This window comes from Eucyclogobius newberryi, unplaced genomic scaffold, assembly GCF_026437365.1.
Source record: "Eucyclogobius newberryi isolate DKJ021-1_F unplaced genomic scaffold, fEucNew1.0.hap1 SCAF_1, whole genome shotgun sequence".
Lineage (NCBI taxonomy): Eukaryota > Metazoa > Chordata > Actinopteri > Gobiiformes > Gobiidae > Eucyclogobius > Eucyclogobius newberryi.
Window position 1 is genome coordinate 46,946,491 of NW_027315723.1, and position 27,076 is coordinate 46,973,566.

Sequence of the window (27,076 nt, forward strand, 5' to 3'; positions counted from 1 at the left end):
ATGCACAACGTTTACATACACAGAGTGCGCCAACCGACCTCTGACTCGGAAAACGGGCCAGAACACAACTCGGAAATTTGCGCAGACTCACGTTAAGCAGTTATTACAGTAAATGAAGTCATAAGCAAACTCGTGAAGCGTGTATTTATCAGCATTACGCAAACAACACATCCACTCACGTAATTCTCCTGTCACAACAATAAGACTTTTTACATATCCGTCCAAAGAGCAAGGTCAAGTTATGCACATTGTTTCACAAGCAGGGTCGTCTACTTGTTTAGCATTAGCATCAAAACATTGCAGCTATAATTGCTAATCAAAACAGCTATTATGAATAACCACACATTTTCAGACATGCTCTCTGCAACACAGATAAATAAATGGAAGCTCCAGGAGTTTTTACTGTCCCTTTGACCAAACCAAAACCACAGGCATGGCCCTGCGCAGCATTCAGGTCCAACCTTTACTAATGAACTCTGCAGTGATGTCTGTTGTTGTAAGCGGACCATTACTTTCCCCGCGAGCGTCTCAAGGCTCTGTGCATGCGATGAGAGGAGCGCGTCAGTGTCTGTGTGTGTATTTGTGTGTGTGGCGACCATGCAAGTGTTACCGGGGCGTAAAAGGCAGAACTGGCCCGTGGTGTCGCTGTCATCAACGTGATTAAAGCAACGCACCACAAGAGTAACGATTCACACCAGCGCAGTACCGAGATTCTCCAATAGGTACTGGTTCTGGACTGGTTCTGGGCTGGTTCTATGCTGGTTCAAAGCCGGTTCTGGGCTGGTGCCGGTTGTGGTTCTGTGATTTGTACAAATAAGGGCTAGTATCTGTTGCCATAGGAACGTATTGTTTTCTAACCGTTAGTTACAGTTAACAGTTAGCATTTGTTTCATTTTTCCCCCTAATTGATGCCCATGTTTTGTTGTATTACAGATAAAACTGACTTGACTTTATTTTCTCTATTATTCACTTTTCGTAAGTGCTGACTTTAACTTGTAACTTTTATGTTCAATTCCATTGGAACTGGTTCTGGCCCAGCTCATAACTAGTTTTCAGCACCAGGAGTGGAAAATGGCCAAAGCGGTTCTAGAATGGGTATCGGGCCAGAACTGACATTAGTTTGGTGGAAAAGAGGTATAAGCGGCGCTTCGTGAGCAGGGCTTATGCCATGGTCACTGAAACTTGCCTCTGCTCCTCCTCCTCATGGCAGGCCTATTGACCTTATTCTGCCCCGCCCACTTTTGCCTCTTTTTGCCCGGGAGAGGCACCTCTGTTGTATTGTTGAGAGGGAACTTTGCTCACTTAAGTGGAGAATGAGGGAAAAGACTCGCCGCTAAAATATGGTTTAGGTGGGAGGTTGGAATTGTACTATATTTATTGCAGTTTGTCCACATCTGATTTCTGAACTCTCAAACTGCTTGAAAAAACTTAAAAATAAAGCCGTAAACCACTCATTTCCAGTCAAATTAATTCTGGGAAGAATCAGGGTCAGTTTGCTCTCCAAACCCACAAATACAAAATGACCCTAAAATAAAAAAAAAATATTGATAAGACTTCTATATGGATTACATTTTTAGTGAATGTAACTTCAGCTGTTAAAAACATATTTGTCAAAACCCAACAAATGCTCAATTTAGTGTCAATCAGCCGATCCCTCCAGAAACCAGCTTTACTCATCCATATATTTAACATATAGTTTGAGTAGAACTTATTTTCTCTGGAGGTCGACAGCTCTGTGTTCACTAATACAACTGGAAAGAGGACTACATCAGACGGGCTCCTGGAATAAGGAGAATAGAGACGTCAAAACATTTCCGTTACCATGGAAGTCCACCATGTTTGATGATGGTTTGCTGAACGTGCATAGAGATACATATGTTAAACAGTAACAAACATCCTTGGAACAACCAATTAATCAACACTAAGTTTATTAATAAGCATCTTAAAATATCACTTAATGTACGGTGGTGGTGATGGTTTTGACAATTCTCTTTTTAAAGCTGAAGGTAAATTCACAAAAATGTCCAGGCAGAATCCATTGTTTTTTTAGTACAAACGGACCCTGATTCTTCCCAGAATGGTTGATTTAACTGGAAATATGTGAGTTACAGCTTTATTATTATGTACAACATATCAAGCAGCTTGAGAGTTCCCTTTTATAAGACGATGGACATAGTCTGCTCCTTGTGTGAGCGGACATGTTACATGCTGCAGGAAGAACACCACACACGCACCTCTCCACACGTGGTATCTTTACATACTAATCAAGGCACTTCAATGGTACTCAATGCAAATGAAAAATCGGTTTAAATTGGACAAGCTCAGTTATCTGCTTTTCCTGGCGTACATGTAAATGCAGTGACAGTGATACGTATTTAGGGCGTGTACACGTAGTGATGGTGAGTACCTGTTTAGGGCGTGTACAGGTAGTGATGGTGAGTACCTGTTTAGGGCGTGTACAGGTAGTGATGGTGAGTACCTGTTTAGGGCGTGTAAAGGTAGTGATGGTGAGTACCTGTTTAGGGCGTGTACAGGTAGTGATGGTGAGTACCTGTTTAGGGCGTGTAAAGGTAGTGATGGTGAGTACCTATTTAGGGCGTGTACTGGTAGTGATGGTGAGTACCTGTTTAGGGCGTGTAAAGGTAGTGATGGTGAGTACCTGTTTAGGGTGTGTACTGGTAGTGATGGTGAGTACCTGTTTAGGGCGTGTACAGGTAGTGATGGTGAGTACCTGTTTAGGGCGTGTACAGGTAGTGATGGTGAGTACCTGTTTAGGGCGTGTAAAGGTAGTGATGGTGAGTACCTGTTTAGGGTGTGTACTGGTAGTGATGGTGAGTAACTGTTTAGGGCGTGTACAGGTAGTGATGGTGAGTACCTGTTTAGGGCGTGTACAGGTAGTGATGGTGAGTACCTGTTTAGGGCGTGTAAAGGTAGTGATGGTGAGTACCTGTTTAGGGTGTGTACTGGTAGTGATGGTGAGTACCTGTTTAGGGCGTGTAAAGGTAGTGATGGTGAGTACCTGTTTAGGGTGTGTACTGGTAGTGATGGTGAGTACCTGTTTAGGGCTTGTACAGGTAGTGATGATGAGTACCTGTTTAAGGCGTGTACAGGTAGTGATGGTGAGTACCTGCTTAGGGCGTGTAAAGGTAGTGATGGTGTTTATCTGTTTAGGGCGTGTACAGGTAGTGATGGTGAATACCTTTTTAGGGCGTGTAAAGGTAGTGACGGTGAGTACCTGTTTAGGGCGTGTAAAGGTAGTGATGGCGAGTCCCTGTTCAGGGCGTGTAAAGGTAGTGATGGTGAGTACCTTTTTAGGGTGTGTAAAGGTAGTGACGGTGAGTACCTGTTTAGTTTGAGTAAAGATAATGATGGCGAGTACCTGTTTAGGGCGTGTAAAGGTGGTCATACCTGTTTAGGGCGTGTAAAGGTGGTCATACCTGTTTAGGGCGTGTAAAGGTGGTCATACCTGTTTAGGGCATACGTGTAAAGGTGGTCATACCTGTTTAGGGCGTGTAAAGGTGGTCATACCTGTTTAGGGCGTGTAAAGGTGGTCATACCTGTTTAGGGCGTGTAAAGGTGGTCATACCTGTTTAGGGCGTGTAAAGGTGGTCATACCTGTTTAGGGCATACGTGTAAAGGTGGTCATACCTGTTTAGGGCGTGTAAAGGTAGTGATGGTGAGTACCTGTTTAGGGTGTGTACTGGTAGTGATGGTGAGTACCTGTTTAGGGTGTGTACTGGTAGTGATGGTGAGTACCTGTTTAGGGCTTGTACAGGTAGTGATGGTGAGTACCTGTTTAGGGCGTGTACAGGTAGTGATGGTGAGTACCTGTTTAGGGCGTGTACAGGTAGTGATGGTGAGTACCTGTTTAGGGCGTGTACAGGTAGTGATGGTGAGTACCTGTTTAGGGCGTGTAAAGGTAGTGATGGTGAGTACCTATTTAGGGCGTGTACTGGTAGTGATGGTGAGTACCTGTTTAGGGCGTGTAAAGGTAGTGATGGTGAGTACCTGTTTAGGGTGTGTACTGGCAGTGATGGTGAGTACCTGTTTAGGGCTTGTACAGGTAGTGATGATGAGTACCTGTTTAGGGCGTGTACAGGTAGTGATGATGAGTACCTGTTTAGGGCGTGTAAAGGTAGTGATGGTGAGTACCTGTTTAGGGCGTGTAAAGGTAGTGATGGTGAGTACCTGTTTAGGGTGTGTACTGGTAGTGATGGTGAGTACCTGTTTAGGGCTTGTACAGGTAGTGATGGTGAGTACCTGTTTAGGGCGTGTAAAGGTAGTGATGGTGAGTACCTGTTTAGGGCGTGTACAGGTAGTGATGGTGAGTACCTGTTTAGGGCGTGTAAAGGTAGTGATGGTGAGTACCTGTTTAGGGTGTGTACTGGTAGTGATGGTGAGTACCTGTTTAGGGCTTGTACAGGTAGTGATGATGAGTACCTGTTTAGGGTGTGTACAGGTAGTGATGGTGAGTACCTGCTTAGGGCGTGTAAAGGTAGTGATGGTGAGTACCTATTTAGGGCGTGTACTGATAGTGATGGTAAGTACCTGTTTAGGGCGTGTAAAGGTAGTGATGGTGAGTACCTGTTTAGGGTGTGTACTGGTAGTGATGGTGAGTACCTGTTTAGGGCTTGTACAGGTAGTGATGGTGAGTACCTGTTTAGGGCGTGTACAGGTAGTGATGGTGAGTACCTGTTTAGGGCGTGTACAGGTAGTGATGGTGAGTACCTGTTTAGGGCGTGTAAAGGTAGTGATGGTGAGTACCTGTTTAGGGTGTGTACTGGTAGTGATGGTGAGTACCTGTTTAGGGCTTGTACAGGTAGTGATGGTGAGTACCTGTTTAGGGCATGTACAGGTAGTGATGGTGAGTACCTGTTTAGGGCGTGTACAGGTAGTGATGGTGAGTACCTGTTTAGGGCGTGTAAAGGTAGTGATGGTGAGTACCTGTTTAGGGTGTGTACTGGTAGTGATGGTGAGTACCTGTTTAGGGCTTGTACAGGTAGTGATGATGAGTACCTGTTTAGGGCGTGTACAGGTAGTGATGGTGAGTACCTGCTTAGGGCGTGTAAAGGTAGTGATGGTGTTTATCTGTTTAGGGCGTGTACAGGTAGTGATGGTGAATACCTTTTTAGGGCGTGTAAAGGTAGTGACGGTAAGTACCTGTTTAGGGGGGGCGTGTAAAGGTAGTGATGGCGAGTCCCTGTTCAGGGCGTGTAAAGGTAGTGATGGTGAGTACCTTTTTAGGGTGTGTAAAGGTAGTGACGGTGAGTACCTGTTTAGTTTGAGTAAAGATAATGATGGCGAGTACCTGTTTAGGGCGTGTAAAGGTGGTCATACCTGTTTAGGGCGTGTAAAGGTGGTCATACCTGTTTAGGGCATACGTGTAAAGGTGGTCATACCTGTTTAGGGCGTGTAAAGGTGGTCATACCTGTTTAGGGCGTGTAAAGGTGGTCATACCTGTTTAGGGCGTGTAAAGGTGGTCATACCTGTTTAGGGCATACTTGTAAAGGTGGTCATACCTGTTTAGGGCGTGTAAAGGTAGTGATGGTGAGTACCTGTTTAGGGTGTGTACTGGTAGTGATGGTGAGTACCTGTTTAGGGCTTGTACAGGTAGTGATGGTGAGTACCTGTTTAGGGCTTGTACAGGTAGTGATGATGAGTAGCTGTTTAGGGCGTGTACAGGTAGTGATGGTGAGTACCTGCTTAGGGCGTGTAAAGGTAGTGATGGTGTTTATCTGTTTAGGGCGTGTACAGGTAGTGATGGTGAATACCTTTTTAGGGCGTGTAAAGGTAGTGACGGTGAGTACCTGTTTAGGGCGTGTAAAGGTAGTGATGGCGAGTCCCTGTTCAGGGGCGTGTAAAGGTAGTGATGGTGAGTACCTTTTTAAGGTGTGTAAAGGTAGTGACGGTGAGTACCTGTTTAGTTTGAGTAAAGATAATGATGGCGAGTACCTGTTTAGGGCGTGTAAAGGTGGTCATACCTGTTTAGGGCGTGTATAGGTGGTCATACCTGTTTAGGGCGTGTAAAGGTGGTCATACCTGTTTAGGGCGTGTAAAGGTGGTCATACCTGTTTAGGGCATACGTGTAAAGGTGGTCATACCTGTTTAGGGCGTGTAAAGGTAGTGATGGTGAGTACCTGTTTAGGGTGTGTACTGGTAGTGATGGTGAGTACCTGTTTAGGGTGTGTACTGGTAGTGATGGTGAGTACCTGTTTAGGGCTTGTACAGGTAGTGATGGTGAGTACCTGTTTAGGGCGTGTACAGGTAGTGATGGTGAATACCTTTTTAGGGCGTGTAAAGGTAGTGACGGTGAGTACCTGTTTAGGGCGTGTAAAGGTAGTGATGGCGAGTCCCTGTTCAGGGCGTGTAAAGGTAGTGATGGTGAGTACCTTTTTAGGGTGTGTAAAGGTAGTGACGTGTAAAGGTGGTCATACCTGTTTAGGGCGTGTAAAGGTGGTCATACATGTTTAGGGCGTGTAAAGGTGGTCATACCTGTTTAGGGCGTGTAAAGGTGGTCATACCTGTTTAGGGAGATTAGATTTGGAGAGACCACGCGTTTGTCTCCAGTAGATTAGACTACTGTAACGGCCTGTTCACTGGTCTCTCCAAACGAGCTGTAAAACAGCTGCAGTACATCCAGAACGCTGCTGCTCGGGTCCTGACTAGAACCAGGAAGTACCATCACATTAGTCCTGTTCTCAGGTCTCTGCACTGGCCCCTGTGGCTCAGAGAATAGACTTTAAAGCAGCTCTGCTTGTGTACAAGTCTCTCCATGGCCTAGCACCAAAGTACATGTTAGTGCCATATGAACCATCTCGGGCTCTGAGGACCTCAGGGACCGGCCTCCTGCTGGTGCCAGAGTCAGGACAAAACATGGGGAATCTGCGTTTCAGTTTTATGCAGCTAAAATCTGGAACAGTCTTCCTGAAGATGTGAGACAGGTTCTACTCTAAGCTAAAATGTTCAAATCTAAGCTAAAAACAGTTTTGTTTAGCTGTGCATATGACTGAAAGGATTTTTTCTTTGCACTCTTCTCTTTTGTTTGTGATTTTATTAGTTTAGAAAATCAGTTGGATTGATAATTTTTAATTTAGTTAATTTTATTGTATTTCTGTTTCTGTAGTTTCTTTGTGATTTGAATGCATTTTTCCTGCTGTGTGAAGCACTTTGAATTGCCTTGTGTATGAAATGTGCTCTACAAATAAACTTGCCTTGCCTTGCCTTGCCTAGGGCGTGTAAAGGTGGTCATACCTGTTTAGGGCGTGTAAAGGTGGTCATACCTGTTTAGGGCATACGTGTAAAGGTGGTCATACCTGTTTAGGGCGTGTAAAGGTGGTCATACCTGTTTAGGGCGTGTAAAGGTGGTCATACCTGTTTGGGGCGTGTAAAAGTGGTCATACCTGTTTAGGGCGTGTAAAGGTGGTCATACCTGTTTAGGGCGTGCCGGTTTGGTGTCCTCAACCTTGTTGGTCTTCATCTTGGTCTTGAGCTCCTGCCTGTGCTGCCGAACCGCGCTCTCTTTGGATCCCAGCCACGGGGCCTGTTTGCTGGACTTTTGCTGCAGGACCGGCTCCTCACTGACCCCCTGCTCTGGGAGAGCCTCCACCACTTCACCTGCGAGCACAAAGGAGACAGGTATTCCATCTGATGAATATTTTGTTATTTATTGGTGGAATAAAAGTGATCAATAAGATGCCTGTTACGGACCCAGGCCTCAAGTGCCTCTTTTAGCCATACCATAATCTTTCTTGTGTATGTGTAGTTAAGTTTAATGAACTCTAAGGTATGAGCTGTAACCTGTGTTGTATTTTCCATAATCGTACAACCATTAGCAAACTGGTTTGGTTTGGGCCTGAGGATGAAGGTGTAAATGAGTGAAAGGTTGTACCTTAGACCGGTGGCTCTCAACCTGGAGGGCGGGGACTTTAGTGGTGCACCAGACTGCCAGAGCTTTGTCAGAGGGTCAGGTCATCAAAGTAATAATTTGTACAAATTAAATTGTCCATAACAAATTATTGGACAATGGGTATTGGTACACAAACAACTTAATTATTTTTATTAGTCTGAAATGCATGCTTGTTACTAATATTTGTTATTACTAATATATTTCTATTTTTAATATTACTACTTTGTATTTATGTATATATTTAGTATATACATTGGTTATGCAATGACGCCGAAAGCAGGACATGCATGCAGCGATATTTATTCTTGCTGAGAGATAATGGTCAACAATGAGTGAATGGGCGATAACTTATAAATGCTAAAATGGAAATCAATGGGGAGTAAAAGGGCACGCCCAACGGAAGTGGAAGTCGCCCTGGCTTAAAGGTTGTTATACAGCCACGAATACATGCATTCCTCTTGTGAGGACAAAAAAAACAAAAAAAAACTATTTTGGCCACCATCTTGGATTGCAAACTCTGAAATGCTGAGTCAGCATTTTTGCTTATCTGACCAGCCATTCCCAACACGTTTTGACAGACTACTTTACAAAACCTGAGGGTCTGGGATCCAACCCAGTCGCTCCAATTTCCAAAGGGAGTGATTGACAGGCGGATTAACCAATCAGACAAACGCATTGTCCGTTCGTGTCTAAACAAACATGGAGGATTACGAGGAAAGAATAAAAGACGTCTTCTGCATTTTAGAGACACGTGACACAACGTCTTCCGCATTTGAGAGATACGTGACACAAATTAGCGGCGGTGGTTGGACCGGTCAATGCTGGAAAGTTTTTTTGACGCCCCCAATGGTCCGATTCCAGACCCTTACGCATTCTAACAGAATGTCAGGCAATGTTTTTGCTGCTGTCGAACTGCTGGTGTTTCTTGCAAGGAAAATCCAGAATTTTATCGCTCTGTATTTTTATATGGATCAATATCAGCCTGGTCACCCTGTAATCTGAGTTCAGGTGTCCATATAAAAAACAAACATGGCTGTTACAAGGAAAAAAGAAAACATCATGGATTTCTGCTAAATCAAAGGGTGAAGCATAAAACTGTGTTGATCTGAGAGAGAGAAGTATGATTTTTGTTCCAAATGACCAATGATCTCCTCACATCATGAGAATAAATGCATCTGAATATACAATACATTTTGAGTTTGACTTGAGAAGAGGGTGCCCCTCGCATGCTCATGTGGGAGAAAAGCCCATGGAAAAGCCCTACTGCGCATTCGGTGGACTGAGAACTACTGGATGCAGCTAGCCGCAAAAGGCTAAACTGGCAACATATGCTAATGATTACCGGCATTGACTTTAAATGGCAGCCATCTTGCTTCCTTGAGGCTTGGGAGAGTACAGTACTTTTGTTATGTGTGTCTGCCATTTTGGTCATGTTTAACCTCTGACCTCTGGTGCAGCTCTGTTTGTATAGCGAGCCTTTTAGCGTGCTTCTCCTGTCATTTTAGTAACAGATGACTTTTTTGGAGGGAGCAAATGGACTGGAATGAGTTAGGTTCTGCTTTGCACATGTCATTTTTCATACTGCCAAACTCAGGGGCCCTGTTGAACAAAAAGGTTTCATTCACTTTTGTACACGAATTGGTAATTGGTTGTGACAAAGCACTTTCAATTTCAGCGTAAAAGAATTTGAACTGGAGGCAAATTAAATAAATAAAAAAAGGTTTACATTTTTTATAAATGGATAACATTTTAGAAAATGTTTTACTGAAGTTTTGTAGAAATAGGCCTACGCGAAAAAGGTACATTGTGTAACTTTTGGGTCCACTTTGCATTGGTGAAGATGTTATTTCTTTGCCTGGAATGCTTCACAGTCAATTATTTAGCTTATCTACCTTCCAGTATTCAAATGATTTTACAAATGATTTTATGACTGATACTATACTTGATCTGACTTGAAACTTGGCCTGGTGTCGTCACCTGCTTGTCTCCATGGGGTACAGAAACGTTTAATGTCGTACTCAGGAATATTACAAGCAAAGACATACCATCTAGAGAAGTGAGTGACAAACCTTCCACCACAAAGTGAACCTTTAAAAAATAAAATGTAAAGCTATGTGAACTACTGCATACATATTTCTCATAACATTTCAATTTTAACATAGCAACAACAACTAGCAACTCCAGCTTCTGAGTAGTATTAGCATGCTAGAGTAACTTTGACTTCTTTAACTTGAGAGCATCACACTTGGGTCTCTTCTAATGCAAACAATGTGTCCATGAATGATTCCTGCAGGCATGTCTCCTGACTTTGACCATGTTGTCTCTCTCCACAGAGCTTTGTTAAACATCAACTCCCTCCTCAAACACATGGGGCAAACAGTAAGAGGGCATCAGGTCCAAGTGTCCTGTTTTTCCTGACAACACAGCTACATGTGAGAGGAAGTGTAGCCTATTTCAAATGTATAGCTGAAATACAAAAACACATCAGGTACAATCTAGGTTAAAAGTTAATTTGAACCATTTGCAGCAGTCCAAAGTTATTCTTCACTTTCTTACACATTTGGAGCCTCCTAATTATTCACTGCAATTAGTTTAAAAGCGCTTTTCAGAATTTTTAGTGGCCAGAGCAACTAGCATGCTAACATGCTACCTCCTACTTTTCAGAGTATAAAACACTATGTAAGATACAGAACACACTTTATGCTCTCATTTCTCTAAGAGCTTCTTTTACAACACACAGTATCTGTACTGGAGCAAAACAAATTGTGATCAACAACATGGAAATAAATGGGTACAAATGCAGCCTCTCCATGGCCTAGCACCAAAGTACATCTTGGATATGTTAGTGCCATATGAACCATCTCGGACTCTGAGGACCTCAGGGACCGGCCTCCTGCTGGTGCCCAGAGTCAGGACAAAACATGGGGAATCTGCATTTCAGTTTTATGCAGCTAAAATCTGGAACAGTCTTCCTGAAGATGTGAGACAGGCTTCTACTCTGACAATGTTCAAATCTAAGCTAAAAACAGTTTTGTTTAGCTGCGCATATGACTGAAAGGATTTTTATTTGCATTCTTCTCTTTTATGTGATTTCATTAGTTTAGACAATCAGTTGGACTGATTTAAAAGGGAGTTGGACTCCGAAACACGTTACCCTTTGTGGCTAGGTGTTTTTTTTATTTTTTATTTTTATTTAGTTAAAGGCGGTATGAACGATTTTTCGGCGATTTGAGAACGCAGGCGGAAGTGCGCATGCGCACTCCCCCGTGTGGACTGATACAACACACACGTGCGTTTGTTTATTAGCGCAACGGAGCATATTGCATCGCTCGTCTCCCGTAGACAGGGCCGGCCCAGCCTATAAGCGAACTAAGCAGCCGCGTAGGGCCCCGAGGCTTTAATAGGGCCCCCAATCTGGCAACCCGTTTTATGCGAAGTGCAAGCGCAGCGTGCGCCACTAGTGTAGTAGCGCTGCTGGCGCGGCAGCGCACACAGCGGTAACATTATAACGCACAAACCGCATTTATTTGTAATGACAATCTGGCAACCGAGACACCAAACCTGCGCTGATTGGGCAACTTCATTGTGCGCGAGCAGAACGAGAGCAAAACATAAACACAACAGAACGTGGTCCTCATGTCCAGAGGAATATATCTCCCGATGCCGAAAAACGAAAGAAGAAACTTCTTGACGATGTAAAGAAACTGCAAACTCAACAACACTCTCCAGGTATTGAACTTCTCTTACAAAGAGACGGTTAATGCTGCTGTTTGAAACAACACTATTCTGTCACGTTAGTTCGCTCAGGCTGGAGGCGACGAGAGCTCTGCCCCGCGCACAATATGTGTCTGAATGAAAGATAATAAGCTTAACATTTACACCAGCCCGTGTTAGCTGCAGGTGAGGCCGGTGAGGGGCGTCTATGCCCCGGGTCACTAAGAGGCGGAGATCCGGTCCGGACGAGCGCCGTCTCGTCCAGAACCTCTGACGTGAGACTTTGGAGTGAACAGTGTGCGGCCCCTGTCCCGGGCCCCTGTCCCGGGCCCCTGTGCAGCCTCAGTCAGAGATGAGCGGTTTGAGTTTGCGTCCCTCTCTCTCACATCACCATGTGTGAGATCAATCGTGACTCGTGATGTCTGTTTTACTTCTTAAAGTGCAATAAGAGGAACGTAAAGGTTTATGCGTGTAAGGTCCATCAGCCAATCACATCGCAGCATTGTTTCATGCAGGAGTCCAGTGTGTGATGTTCTGATCAGAACAAACATTTATATTGTAATTCACTTTTAATAGAGCAATAAAACATTTCAATTTATTTAAAAAGCATCATTAGACTATTTGTTATAAATTATAATAAACTGATAGTGAAAAATAACCAGACATATTATGATTACGTCTGTTATAGAATAATACTATATATTTTTATACAAAAGTGGCAAAGCTGCAGAAACGCAGTCGCTTCACAATAGCTAGGTTTGGACCTTCACTTCTCGTTCTGTTCATTCTCTGGGAATAACATGTTTGCACTGTTTTATCAGTGTTAATTGTTAATCAAGCAATGCTTATGCCATTTGTTTAATTTAATATAACTTGTTTTGTCACTTTGGCAAGAAGGAACAGTTGGGAGCTGTAAAAGATAAATTAGTAAGGATAACTATTACTTTTACATTTTCAGTTAAAATGAATCAATTTGACCATAATTATTTTTCATAGCCAATATTGTATTGAGTAATTAAGGCTTTAGTCATTTTCTCCTGGCACAGTTTCATCACATCATCATTTTATAGCATTACAACCTCAACATTTTACTCTTACTTTAGCCGGCTGGACCACATTAAAATGCAGCAGAAAACCCAAAAAAGGTCTGAAAATCTCTGGGGGAGGGCCCCCAGACCCCCCCCCTGTTCATTAATTTAAACTAATGTGCTAATGTGGCTGTCGACCCTTAACGCCCACAAATACGCCCAAAAACATATCTGGGACGTGTGTTATTTGTACAGGGAGTAGAGGTGATGTCAGCGGAATACCAAGTTGCATTGTGGGATTTAAGTTATCAATATTTGAGCTTGTGAGGTGTTGAGAATAAACTAACTGGCAAACGGATGCCCTGGAGTTTTGGTGCGCTTTGTTAGCGTTGAAGAAAGTTCCCATATGTGAATTGTTCACTGACAATGGCAATAAAACTGATTCTGATTACGTGGTGAGGGGCCCCCAAAAATGTTTTCGCTTAGGGCCCCCTGAAGGCTTGGGCCGGCCCTGCCCGTAGATTTCTGTCCACTTCTGCGTCAGCTCGAACAGTCTTTCTCCGTCTTCATTTTGGCCCGTACACTGAGGGAACTATATTATGATAGTTCCATGCGCTTAGGCACGCGGAAACGTGGGGACGAGCCTGACGCGGCTGCAGGTGAGCGGTAGGTGCGTTTTATGATTGATACGTAGCAGGACTAATGATTTATCCACGCCACGAGGAAATATGATAAAAAAATTGCTGAAAAAAATCGTCCATTCCACCTTTAATTTTATCGTATTTATGTTTCTGTAATTTCTTAGTGATTTTAATGCATTTTTCCTGCTGTGTGAAGCACTTTGAATTGCCTTGTGTATGAAATGTGCTCTACAAATAAACTTGCCTTGCCTTACTAAGCCTAGAATAGATTGTAAATGGCCATTGTTTTGCACTTTGCCAAGGGAATTGAAAACTAGCTCAATGAAAACTACTGCCAGATTGAAAAAAAATATTTCGGCCAATAAATGTGCATTGTCCCTAAACAATATATACAAAATAAAAAAAATTGTAAAAGCAGGGTCAAAATGAGACTGCTGTCCGTATCTAATCATAAAGAACCAGAAAATGCATGCTAGTTGTTAGCTTTAAAGTCATGGCTGAACTATGGCCTTTGAAAGTTGTGAAAAGCACTTCTAAACTCATTGTGTTGAATAATTAGAATGCTCGGAATATGTGAGAAAGTGAGGAATAACCTTAGACTGCAACCAATAGTTTAAAATGAACTAGTTCTGTTTTTCATGTTTTTTGTGAAATGGATAGGACATGTATACTGATTGCAACACTCAAAATAGAATATAATCTAACCATTCGAAAACACAAAAATCTTCCTTCTAATTAATAAATTATGAATATATCTAAGTAACAAATTTTACATTACATTGTACATTCAACTTGGCTGATACAGACGCTAATTTATCAAATCAAATCAAATCAAATCAATTTATTTTTGTTTATTTATAACGTGTCTGAATGATACTTCTGTTCAGTGGTTTCACTACGGCCTTGTAAACACAGGAATCAACTATAATTACAGTCTTTAATAATGCTTTCATCCTGTTACAGAAATGGAGAACCAGCGGAGGAGGAGTGGAAGGCATCCAGTGATATTTCTGTGAGAAGGGTCAGAGGTTAACTGAAATCAGGTGTGCATGTGCAGACTAACAGAGCAGAACCGACAGCAGCTTTGTTTGACCGCATTACATAATCCCCACAAGTGCAACTCCATAACTCGCTTTTCACTTTAAACCTGAGAAGAAACCCTGAAACATACAAATGACAGCCACAAATATGGCTCTCCTTAGAATGATGCATATTATAAGACTTGCTTTTGTAGTCATCTTTTCTCAACAAAACTGCTACAAAAGGCGTCTTCAAAACATAACAATCAATCGTAAAAAAAATCTGATCTATTGATAAAAGAATAAACAAACAAACATTACATTTACATAAAAATGAACCACTAATCCCCTTTTAAGGTCAAACCTCCCCATCAACTGAGCTGCTGCTGCACCTACAATGTAGAGCTGGAAAATATTATAATTAGGAGGACAATACAGAATATTGTCGATAAGAGCATTTTGAAAATGTTTTAACTTAAATGTTGGTTTTAAAAAACAGGAAAAAAAGAAAATAAACTCAACCAGTGGTATAAGTTTACTTTTTAGGTTTAGTTTCACAGTTTAGTTTCAATACAACTGAAATTATTGTGTCAGAGAGTAATCATTAAAATATTGCATGAATGTCGATATTGCATTAATCAATTGTATTGCAATCCTTTCCAATATTGTGTAACCCTAATTATTGTTATGTTGTGTTCAATCTTTACTCTTATTGTTTGCAAAGTGAATGAATATTTCTGCGTACAGGTTCTCTCATTACATGCTTGGGGTTATCCGCGGGTCACGACGAGGCCTCTGGTTCCGGAGGTGTGGATCAGCAGAGTAAACAGCAGCAGCCCACTGTCCAGTCTGCTGCCCGCTCTAAGCCCCGCACAATAGAGCCCAGGATGTCCCTACAACAGCCTCCGCAGACACCACCCGCTCAGAGGTGCTACGGACAGGGATAATGTCCAGACTCCACTGGGCAAATGCTCAGATCAAAGTGCAAATGGTGTGCACATTAAAGGATACAAATGATGCATTATTTGCGCAGTTATTAGCCTTTCAACATGCTCTTGAGAATCCCTGCTTTGACATCTCATATTTTAGAATCAGTCAGGCATTTCCCACATCAAAATTTTTGTTAGAGCTCTATCTACTGGCAGCAGAGGGAATTACAAAGACGTTACAACGGTCAACACGCAGTAGTAATTATGTCAGATGCTCAAAATTAGTCTGGGGATGATTTATGGACTGAGCTTGACCTATGATGTCACAAAACTGGGAAATTTGTAACTGAGTGTTTTCTTAGGCTCAGAGGGTGAGGACCCACTAAACAGGAGTATTGAACAAGCATGAATTGACATTTATATATTAACCTATGTTTTTAAATCTCCAAAAGTCTGAGATTATGCACTGGCATCATTTTTACTTGGAAAAATAATGGCAGAATGATGCAATGCTGATTTTATTGCACGTTTGTCTCTGGAACTTTTATTTAGCACAAATTAACTTATTAATGGCAAAATAGGAACTAAAAGTAATTTCTCCTTTGTTGTTACAACTGTGCAGAGCTTAGCTTGTTAGCTACATTCTGAATGCCATGATGTCATCTGAATAACATCTATACACCACGCCATTTGTCTGACTTTGGAAAACCCAAGTACACTTACGGCGCATTAAAGAGGTGAGAACATGCCAGGGCCCAGTGGAGATGTTGAAAGACTGGTAGTGATGGAGCAGTTGTGGTTTATCATGCATTACTAAGCTTTATACAACTGTCCTAAAAGATAAGTCAGCAAAGAGCATGAATGCCGTTTACCCTCCAAGTGCTGACATGTACCCCAACACCTGACTCAAGCTGATCAGAGAGTCCAAAGTGGAACAAAAGACAAGCTGCACATAAAAGAGGTGTCAGTGTGGCAGATTTAATCCTATATGACGCCAGTATAGGTAGCCCTGTTACCGAGCTTTGCGAAGAGAAGGCTATGAGATAATTTAATGCTTGTAAAAGGCTGGGATTGAAGGTGGGTGATATATCATATAGAAATATCTCGTTATATATACGTCATAACATTGTTCCCTCATCAAAAACATACCTGGGAGAGTATTTAGCTTCATTTACGCTTGTTTCATTAATCCTGTCTACTGTCTACTACTTTGTTTCTGAGACAAAAACACTTGTGACATCATAGATACATTTATAAAGTCCATAATTCATCATTTGACTTATTTGGAGAATTTCTGCCATCTAATCACATTACAACTAGAGGTGGCAATATATATTAAAAAAACAGTATGAATATCCTGAATATTGTTTTGACAAAATGCACATTTTAAATATTGAGTATTGTGATTCATTTTTACATACATTTCAATTTTGCCTGAAAATTTAAATTTCCTGAACTTCAACAACTACGTTTTAAGACATATCTGATGGATTAACATTATATTTTTGGAATATTGTCATCGATATACTCCAAAAAACATCTATTTTTATTATTTTTTGTCAACATCGCCCAGCCCTAATTACTGCTTTAAATACATACATACATTAGCATGTAGGGGGAGGGCAAGCCTTTGATTTTCTTCTCTTTGTAATTCCCTCTTCTGCCAGTAGATTGAGTGCTAAACCAATAATGATGAAACTACTGAGGGAACGCCTGATAAATAATGTGTGTGCTTTGCAGTACATGCATTATTTTATGTTCTAAAATAAGAGATGCCAAAACAGCGGTACTACAAGAGCATGTTCAAAGGCTGATAACACTAGAAATAATACATAATATGTGTCCTTTAATAAACTTCCAGCTGGGACCAAGATGGCAAACACCTCCCTGTTTGGAAGCCTTTGATGGAAGAAGGATTATCCGGCGCTATTTTAGGTCTAGACACCCTTGCAGGTACAGGAATGCCTCTTGTGAGCATACGCTGTTATTTCTGCAACCAGAAAGCATAGCAGACCTTTTTTCCACCCAGACACCTTTTACAACAGGATATTTTTGGATGAATCGGAATTCTTGGGATAGAAATCGGAATCTCCAAGGCCGTCCGTTCACGGAGTAGTCAAAACAACGAACCACCTTTCTCATCTGATTAGAGTCCTGGATTTGGAATCCCGTCCTGTGGGAAGTACAAGTGATACGCAAATTAAACAAAGTGCTGAGAACGTTTCAGGGGCAGAAAATCAAGACAAAAATCAAGTATGGAATCCTCTTGATCAGTAATAAAAATAAAGCGATTGATATTCTTTTGGATTGGAAGTTTTCAAAAATAGTACAAAAATGTTGGGCAAGAAATGGGAAGAGATCAAGTTTAGGTGAGTTTTTGTAGCCTGAACTTTGGCAAGTATAGACACCACAAGAACTATGAGAGCAACTATGCTAACAGTTATGAGTTATGTCTAGTGAAAATTGAATTGATAACACAGATTTCTTTTTTTCATCATACCGTACAGCCATAAGAAGTTTAGATTGACTTCTGTTTCATAGTTTGTTGTTGTAAAGTACATTTTCACTGGCTGTATCATGCTTATAAGGCAAAATCAGAAATCTAAAAAAATTTATCATTTCAAATAATTTCCAAAACGTCTGTTTTCAAAGGCTTGATTCAAACTCCCACATCAAAGTGGACTGGGGAGTTTTAATGTGTGATTTCTTACAATATACTGCCTCTTCTGAGAAAACATCTCACTGTGGATTCACTTCAGGCGTCTGGAGCAGGCTACATCTGTTTGCATTGACATATCTTCTGTAACACACATAAATCTGCCACTTGCTTTCTCAAACCAATTTTTTTTTAAGCCGAAACTGCAATAAAATACTCTTAATGCGATGGAGTATGATGGCAGACAATATATCATAGATGGAGTTTGTCTGTGTGCCAAAAGTTGTCCGTGCTGTTCTCCGCGCTTTGTCCGCGGCAATGTCCGCGCGTTGTCAACGCGTTGTCTGCGCCGATGTCCAAACTTTGAAAGTGGGGAACGAATCCGCCTGTAACAGGCTTTGCAGCGTCTGCGTTGGACGACCTCTCCTTATAATGTCGAACTTTTCTTGAAAGTCTTGAGAAAGGGGTTATAATTATATCCTCGACCAAATCGATTTATTTTCCTCCTTGTGCCATTGTGGGTTGAAAAAACAGCTTAGTAGTACATGGATTAATTCATCTGTCAAATTCAGTTTCTTCCTTCTGAGGTTTCGCATAGGACCTGCCTCTCTATATTGGTGATCCAATCAAAAGACGTGCACGAGATGCACCTTCTAGATGCCTCCTGTGTCACAAACAACCAGCAGACGTACAAGAGCCAACTCAAACTCAAATCAACTAAAGCTAATTGGTTTTCATTTCCATAAGCTACAAGCACCCTCAGTGTTGAGGTCTGAAGGCCTGAGGGCAGATTTTAGATCCCTGGCAACACATGATGGCGGAATATGATTAGATCAAAGATCTAACATAAAGAACAGCCCTCCAAATCTCAACCTGGGGCAGAAGCAGTGCAACCAAGAGGAAAGCCATGGAATGAAGAGTATAACTCTTATTCTGGGGAATAATTTAATAAATATTGGTAGGAAAATATATATATTTTAAAATTGTATTCTGATTATATTTAGCCTAGCAGAGAAGGCCTTGCTGGCCCTGACGGCCCACCACTGATATATACATATAAATATCTGTATATATATACACACACAATACTTTGTCTGTGCGGTCTACTGCGTGGCGCAGCCTGCGTCACTTTTCTATGCACCCTTGGGGAGGTTTGAAAAGCGCCCCAGAGCCCTATAGAAAAGCAATGGGGATTTTTAGCCAATCAAATCCCAATAAAAAGTGACTACGTCACAATGGAAAAAGCCATAGGAAAACAGTCTCAAAGGGACGCTTTCTCCACCGCCCATTTTAGCGTAACAGTCAGGTACGCCACGGAGCTACGCAGTTTACGCTGGAGACACAGACATGTGCGCGCGGCATACGCTGAAGTGCCACATGCCTTGTTTTCCGTGTTTACGTCTTAAAACTGCATCTACAGACGCCTGTGTACAAGAGATACTTCCAAAATGATCAGAATGAGCTCTTCGACTAATTTTGCTGGCTGTGAAAAAAAAAAAAAAAGTATTCGTGTTGGAATTGAAAGCGGCTGATTTTATATCAATCAATATCAATGTAAAATGTTACACATGTAGTTCAGGGTAACTAATGCCACTTAGAAGCTGTTTTATGAAACAGGCACCAATTTTTTTTTATTTTCTCTCAATGTAGTAATTGCTACTATGCACTATAAGTTACAGTATCACTGAGATTTTTGTTTTGCTCTTCACAATCTGATATTTTATCAAGTGTAAAATGTAATTTAATGTCAAATGTATTTTCTCACAAATGGTATCTGCCTCTAAGTCATTGTATTATCATTACTATGTGGAAATAAAGTGTGTTTACTTTTTTTTGCCCCACCAGCCGCCACTGTTACTATGGCATTTAAAGCTGGAAGAAACCGATACTACTGAGCCCAAGGGAGGGGGGATTAGTTAAGACTTACACAATAAATTCACCGGTTTGTGCCAATATAATCCATTGTCAAAAACTTGAAGCAGCTGTTAGCATATGCTGTATCAGGGGTGGGCGCGGCCATTATTACACCTGTCCTGCTGCTGCCTCACACAGTACAGTGACACAGAATATTTGTTTCTGATAGTAAAAGACATCAGAGACACTTGTAGAGTTGAGAGCGTTAAACAATTCAGGTCCAACCAGTTCTATCATGGACCACCCAAAACTTTGGTCCTGGCAATGTTACTGGCTGTTAGTCAACCTAAAACTAAAAAAATATGATTTTTTTTCTAATAAGTTGAAAACTGTTTTGTGGTTATTCAATTTGGACAAAAAATCTTCTAACCTTCTTCTAACCTTGCCACAAGTAACCAATTCCAAAACTCGACTTTGATTTTTCTGTCTACAAGATCCATCCATCTTCTTCCGCTTATCCGGAGCCAGGTTGTGGGGGCAGCAGTCTGAGCAGGGACTCCCAGACTTCCCCCTCCGCAGACACTTCTTCCAACTCCGGGGGGATCCCGAGGCGTTCCCAGGCCAGCCGCATCCGGAACAGACGCCTGAGCCACCTCAGCTGGCTCCTCTCGATGTGGAGGAGCAGCGGCTCTACTCCGAACTCCGAAACTGACTGGGCAATCTCACGTTCCATCCTTCCCTCACTCGTGAACAAGACCCCGAGATACTTGAACGCCTCCACCTGGGGAAAGGACTCTCCACCCACCTGTCTACAAGATGAGGTATTGATATCCATGGTGCAAATGTTAAAATTCCTTTAAGACATACACTTTCTTTTAGCAAGTTTTAACTTTTCGCCAGAAATTCACAAACATGAAGTGAAGCGCTATACTGCTAGGAAATATCGCATGGAATTAGCACTAACTGTTAACAATTAAAGCACTTTTTTTTCTGGTGCAATTCCGTGCCCTAGGTGTCAAATCCATTTACTAATCTCTTTAACAGTTTTATAGTCATTTTTGGCGTTTTGTGGGGATAAAAAAGCCTTGTGCTCTTCTTTTATGACTTCCATTTAGTATCCCAAAGAGGTTTACTGCAGGAAATCAAGTCTAAGCAGCAACAAAACGTGCCAAATGAAAGCAGGGGACTGATAGCAACCATGTGAAACATCAACAAGAAGATTATCTAAATGGCTTTAGAGTGGAACTTGCAAAAGTATCACTATATGCCTATTCTCAATGTTTATGTTAAAAGTTTACTCTCAATTCACCTATTTTTCAAGCTATTGGCTTTAGGCAGAGTCCAGGAGGACACGTTCACACTGCAGGGTATGGTGCCCAATGCCCACATGCGCACAAAAGAACACAACGTCACACTGTGTTTACAGAAGTAAAATGGGCAGGTTACCGTCTGCTCCTTTTATTGACTTCCTGTTCAAATTTCCTTCGCTCGGCCAACTCCTTCGTAATCTCCTCAAATACCACTCGATTACAGTACGAACCCTCTATGTTTGCCTGAATTGATTTTTTCACCCCGTATATTGATTAGTTCACAAACTTCTTCCTTCCTCCACTGATAGTTTTCGGCTCCTTCGTTCTCTCCACTTTGACTCATAATTGTGACGTTAATATTTAAATTTCCTCTCGATTGGATGTTCCAGCCAGGAGTAAATTCCCCATTAAATTCTTTTTTTCCATTTTACCCCAATAATAAACATATTATTAAACGTTTGAAATCTTGCAAGGGGGGTAATCAGCTGTGGTAACTCGGACAATAACTAGAATATTGTATGTTTAAAAAAAAATGCTTTTGAAACTTTATAAACTGCAAAATTGTTAAAACATTTTGTGTTTTATGGACTCAAAAACACCATCTTTTAGACATTAGTTACCAGCTTTGTCATGCCTTTTCATTTTTTGGGGGGAAAATAGTCTCTGGGGAAAATGGAAGATTTATGGAGTGTTCCATTTGTCCTCGAACTCGGACCTTGGAGAGACATATTCTCCCACTTTCCGTGTTCCAGTGTTAAATCGGTAAAGCCATGAGCAGTGGATTACAGTTTATGTACATTAACAACTCAAAACCAGTAATACAAACCAGGAAAATGCTTCAATCAGCTAAAAACGCGGATCCCATTTAGTTAATTTACAATTTATAAAGCAATCTCTGAGAGTGAATTTTTAAACTATCAATACTTGATATCTGTCGCATGTCAAACCCAGGGCACAGCCATGTTGGATTGTCTAACTCAGATAAACTCAGGGTTCTGAAATGTTGCCAAGAAGGAATTCTGAGATATTAGATTATTGTTCCAGTGTGAATTTTTACCATCAAACCTTGTGCGGAGGCACACAACAGCCCCGCTGCTACACATGCGTTTGTTTATTAGCGCGACGGATCGCATCGCATCTCTTGTCTGCACAGATTTCCATCTTTCTCTGTGAAATCGCGGAGGAACTCGCTAAACACACACTGGCATAACAACCATGCATGCGCAGCCAGGGAAACTAGCTGCTATCCTAGGAACGAGCCAGAACGAGCCTGCAAGTGTGCAGAAGGACGTAAGGAATGATTGACATGTGGGAGAACTACTCGCTGTCCACGCCACGAGGAAATGACTCAGATGGAGCGCCAAAAATCCTCTATTATTCCATTACCAAATCATAAAGACCAATTTTTTAAATAAGAAATATTCTATATTAATTGCATTATTGAACAGGCATGACTGATATGGATCTTGGAATTGATTTTAAGGGACTCGCATGAACAGCCACAAAAATGTGGTTAATTGATCAATCATCTCATGGATATTTGGTCATTTTATATGCATGTAATGCTGTTCATTTGCATCTTTTTTACCCTTTGTTAAAAAACCTTTGTTATTATTATTATTATTATTATTATTATTATTACTATTGCTTCGTATTATTATTATTATTATTATTATTATTATTATTATTATTAAATTGGTGTAATCCCTCATTCATCCAGGAGTGTTTCATCGTGGAAAAAGATTCAGTTGTAGTCTAAATCTTGTCTGAGCACTTATGATATTTGTCCTACTGTGAGCTGCGTAAGTGTAGGATACATATGCGAGGGACATTTTGCATTACTACACTCACGTAAATCTATTTCTTTTAATGCAGAATTAGCAAAACTAATCCAATACATATATCTACACGTTTCTTAAGTGGCTCCAAGATAAAGTGCACTCAGGATCAATGCATTCCTGCCCCTGTCTGCCTCTGCTCCACTCCTCTGTGCAAACATCCAGTGTTTTCCACCCGCTCCTTCCCACTGACAGAAAACCACTCCTGGGAATACTGTAGGTCACCAGCGTCTCCTTTGAACACCACCAAAAACAGCAGCAAGACATGGAAGTTCACAACGTTTTAAAGAACTTTATACATATAGATTTAGGAAGATTAAGGTTCCGATAATGCTAATGGAAAGAGTCAAATATTTTTTGCAGTAAGACATGTAACAAAAAACTGTTAATTTATATATATATATATATATATATATATATATATATATATATATATATATATATATATATATTTCAAGATAGTATTAATGAGTTATAACGAAATTACAAAGGATGTTTACAACAAATGTACAGTAATAGTAAATGCTAGGACCAAAACAATCATTTCAATCGATGTTAAAAAGGTCAGTAAGACTCACTACACTTATTCATGTCGTAATAAAGCCTGCACTAAAAATGTAGAGTAAATAATTTAAGATTCATGCTTGTTTATTCATTGACATTTATTTAACCAGGAGAGTCCCACTAAGATTTAGAAGTGGTAACACAGCTGAAATGTGATAATGAACAATGACCATATGTGTGCCTATAAAACCTAAACCCTTTAACCTTAAAATGTTCTAATGTCTATTGTATTATTGTCCAAGGCTGTAATAAAATAAATTCTGTTTTCAAGTATGGGGTTTCAGTGGTCTTCTAGAGCATAAATGTGAGCGTAATATTGAATTATGATTGCACAGAACAGGAGAAATCGGAATCCATGTTATGACAGAGGAAGAGTGATGGAGACTAAAGGACTCACATCAGCAGCTGCAGTCTAGACACTTTATTAAATATACAACACTGACTGACCGGCGGAGGACAGCACTAAACCAGGACTAAACTAAAACTAAACTAGGACTAGCTTTCGTGGCCAACAAGTCTAACCCCTTGAGTCAAATAGGCTATTCCCTTCTGCACAAACAAAACCAGACCAAACAAACACGGCCAAGCATAAGCACGTGTAGAGGGGATAACTACCCCATAACAACCGCATTGACAAGGCCCGCAGAGGAGCCGGGACTAATCGGGGTTAAACTAAGACTAGACCAGGCTGGATCCGTCTTGTCCAAGCCGTGCAGAGCCGGGACAGGAGAGTGCACTGACCGCTGGTGTGCTGCTGCTGCTGGGGCTCGCTGCTGCTGAGTGTGGTCACCTCGGGCTCCACTCTGCGCCGGCACTGGCCCAGTCCTTGCACCAGTTGCTCCAGCGGCAGCTCGGCCCCGGGCGCGGGGTAGCACCGCAGTCCCGTGGCACACCTCGGCGTGTACACCCCGCACGTGTGTCCCTCCTGACGCGCGCACACGGGGCAGCAGCCGCAGCCCGGCTCCCGGACGATCTCCGCGCAACTCTCTGTCAGACGCGGACACAGCGCCTGTCGCTCGGCCGTGCAGCCCGGGCAGCGGAACACCATGTCGGCCCCTGAGACCGCGGACAGCACCGCGGACAGGACGAGCACGTTGCAGCCCGCACACCACAGCATGGTTCGGGAGAGTGAAGAGGTGCGGGTCGGTCTCAGTCTCAGCGGATGGAGCGACCCCACAGGGAACAGGTGAAGGCTCGGAGGAGGGGGCTGCTGGGTCCTACACGGTCCCGGGTTCGAGGCACACTGGACGATGGGATATTAGCTGAGGCTGAGCTAGTCAGCACAAGTGTGGGGCTCTCTAAAACTGAGCTTACAGTGGCCCCAGAGGTGACTGGAGCCTGTGGGGGCCACAGACTCACAAAAGCCTTTGCAAAGAGCTGTTAAACCTAGGCCTACATGGAAATGAACTTAAAGTGCATACGACAGGTTCTCATGTTTTTCTAATTATCACTTAGATTGGTGGGATAGTTTCTGTGGAAATTATTTATCACAGTTTTTACATAATTCAAGTTGCAAATTGTGATAAATGACAATTTACAAAGGAATACATGTGCAGGAAGTAGAAAACAGAAGCTCTGTCTTTGTCATCATCAATGATTGACATTCTATTCAAAATGCACACAGACAATTTACACACAACTGACACGAGGTATTATCAGGTATTTTTATTTGTCAAACCAAACTGTGTAAATTCTACGAGCTTTGGCCCTAGTTTACAGTATGGTGCAAGATAACAGTTACCTCTAGTCACACCTGCTGCTCTTTAACAAACCTCACCACAGTTTCCTCAAAGTCTTCACTTAACTTACAATCATGTCCACTACGTTTCAGTGAAATGTGTGGTCTGTCCTGTCATACATGCACTTGATCTGACTAGCCTACTCGCCTATAACTTTAATAGGGTCCTACATTCCAATTGAGGATTCCAGACCGCGGATGACCTACTTGTTCAAACAGGATTTATAACTGATGAACTACAGTCTGGGGTTTTATAACTGTCCTGCGGCTGGAACACTTCTGACACACTACTCACTATATTCAAGGCTAATCAACATCAGAACCAAAAGCAGAACCAGAAAGGGGTTTATTGCCACTGTCAGTGAATAGGATTAAAACATGTTGAATTTACAAATAAAATCAAATTTACAGTTAGTCAGAATAGAGACAAAAATGAGCAGTGCAATGAATGGTTATTGGTTTGAATAATAGATAAAGTGAGTGTTCTTGTGGCGGCAGGTTCTGGACTGGATGGACCGTAGCCTCCTGCCTGAGGGGAGTGTCTCATATAGTCCGTGTCCAGGGTGAGAAGGGTCGGCTTTAATCCGACCTGCTCATCCCAGAGCCCTGGAGACGTACAGGTCATGCAGAGATGGACGTCTGCAGCTGATCACCTTCTCAGCAGAGCGCACAGTGCGCTGTAGTCTCTGTTTGTCCCTGGCTGTGGCAACCACACGATGATGGAGGAGGTGAGGATGGACTCAATGATGGCCGTGTTGAACTTTCCTCAGCTGCCGCAGGAAGTACATCCTCTTCTCTCTCCATCTTAGTAGAAACTGTGGCAATGAACCTGAAATTATGCTTTTGCACTGCTTTGTCATTAAATGAAGCTGTAAACATTTGCAAGCACGAGTGTTCTTTTAAAAAAGTTTACATTCTGCCCTACATCTGTAATGTCTGGACATCTGGATTTCTAATATAATAGAAAAAATATCTGGAGAGGTTTATGAGAAATATTCTTCATTTACTTAAACCCCATATAACTGTTTTACAGATACTGGCAGTTAAGATAATGTGCTCCCGATAAAATAGTGAAAACATTTTGTGCTCGATCTATTGTGAAGCTGAACACCTGACAATAATTGGCTTAACTTCAGTTTGAGATTTTATTGTTAAATACAGTCAAAATCTATAAGCAGTCAATTATGCAAAGTGTTTGGGATTGTTTCTTCTCTGTCTCGCTTAATTAAAAGACCAAGCGCCCATGCACAACCTTGAAAAGAAAAATCAATGCGAAACACATTTGTATCTTAATTAATGTGACGCTTGATTCACTACTAGCTCATTTAGTTGCAGAAATCCACTTCTCCGTCCTTCTGGAGCTTTGTAAATTCGATAAGAGACTCTGTCTTTCTTGTGCCCTTGATCATTTGTAAATCAGGGTCTGTAAATATAATCCACACACTCTGAAACTCCGAAAAATTTGTTAATTATAGCCAGCACAGTTAGGTTACGTGAATCCTCTACCACTTCACCTGCCAGCGTAGAGTTTGGTGGTGCATGCTGGGATAGCGTGACAACAACTGCAGGAGCTTTCGAAACAAAGAGGTCAGATGTCGGCTAGTTTTGTGCAAGGCTGGCCCATTCTATTTGTTAGCATATACTTATGTTGCAACTTGTATATTCACAATTAAGTAGCTGCCAATCTACACCTACAGCCTGGAATCCCACCACCAATTTAAAGCTTGAGGGCCCCTATGAAACCCCTCTTCACTGATCATTCAATCGCTATTTTCAGCAGGTTTGTGGATGCTTAGCCTGTATTACATTTCTTCTTGTTTATGTCTCTCAGCAGATCCAAGCCAAGGAGTAAACATCAACTTTCCTCCCAACTTTAAGT

At 41.7% G+C, this 27,076-nt stretch overlaps 1 protein-coding gene across 1 annotated transcript in view; it reads right to left on the reverse strand.

Annotated features, from left to right (window-relative positions):
* Positions 1–24,709, reverse strand: part of igfbp2a (insulin-like growth factor binding protein 2a) — a 28,676-nt gene extending 3,967 nt beyond the window's left edge. Inside the window, exons 1-2 of the mRNA XM_072447424.1 lie at positions 24,201–24,709; positions 7,430–7,614 (exon numbers count right to left, since the gene is read on the reverse strand). Coding sequence (XP_072303525.1) covers positions 7,430–7,614; positions 24,201–24,576 — 561 coding nt within the window. The 5' untranslated portion in view covers positions 24,577–24,709. The remainder of the gene's footprint in view (positions 1–7,429; positions 7,615–24,200) is intronic.
* Positions 24,710–27,076: the final 2,367 nt, after the last annotated feature.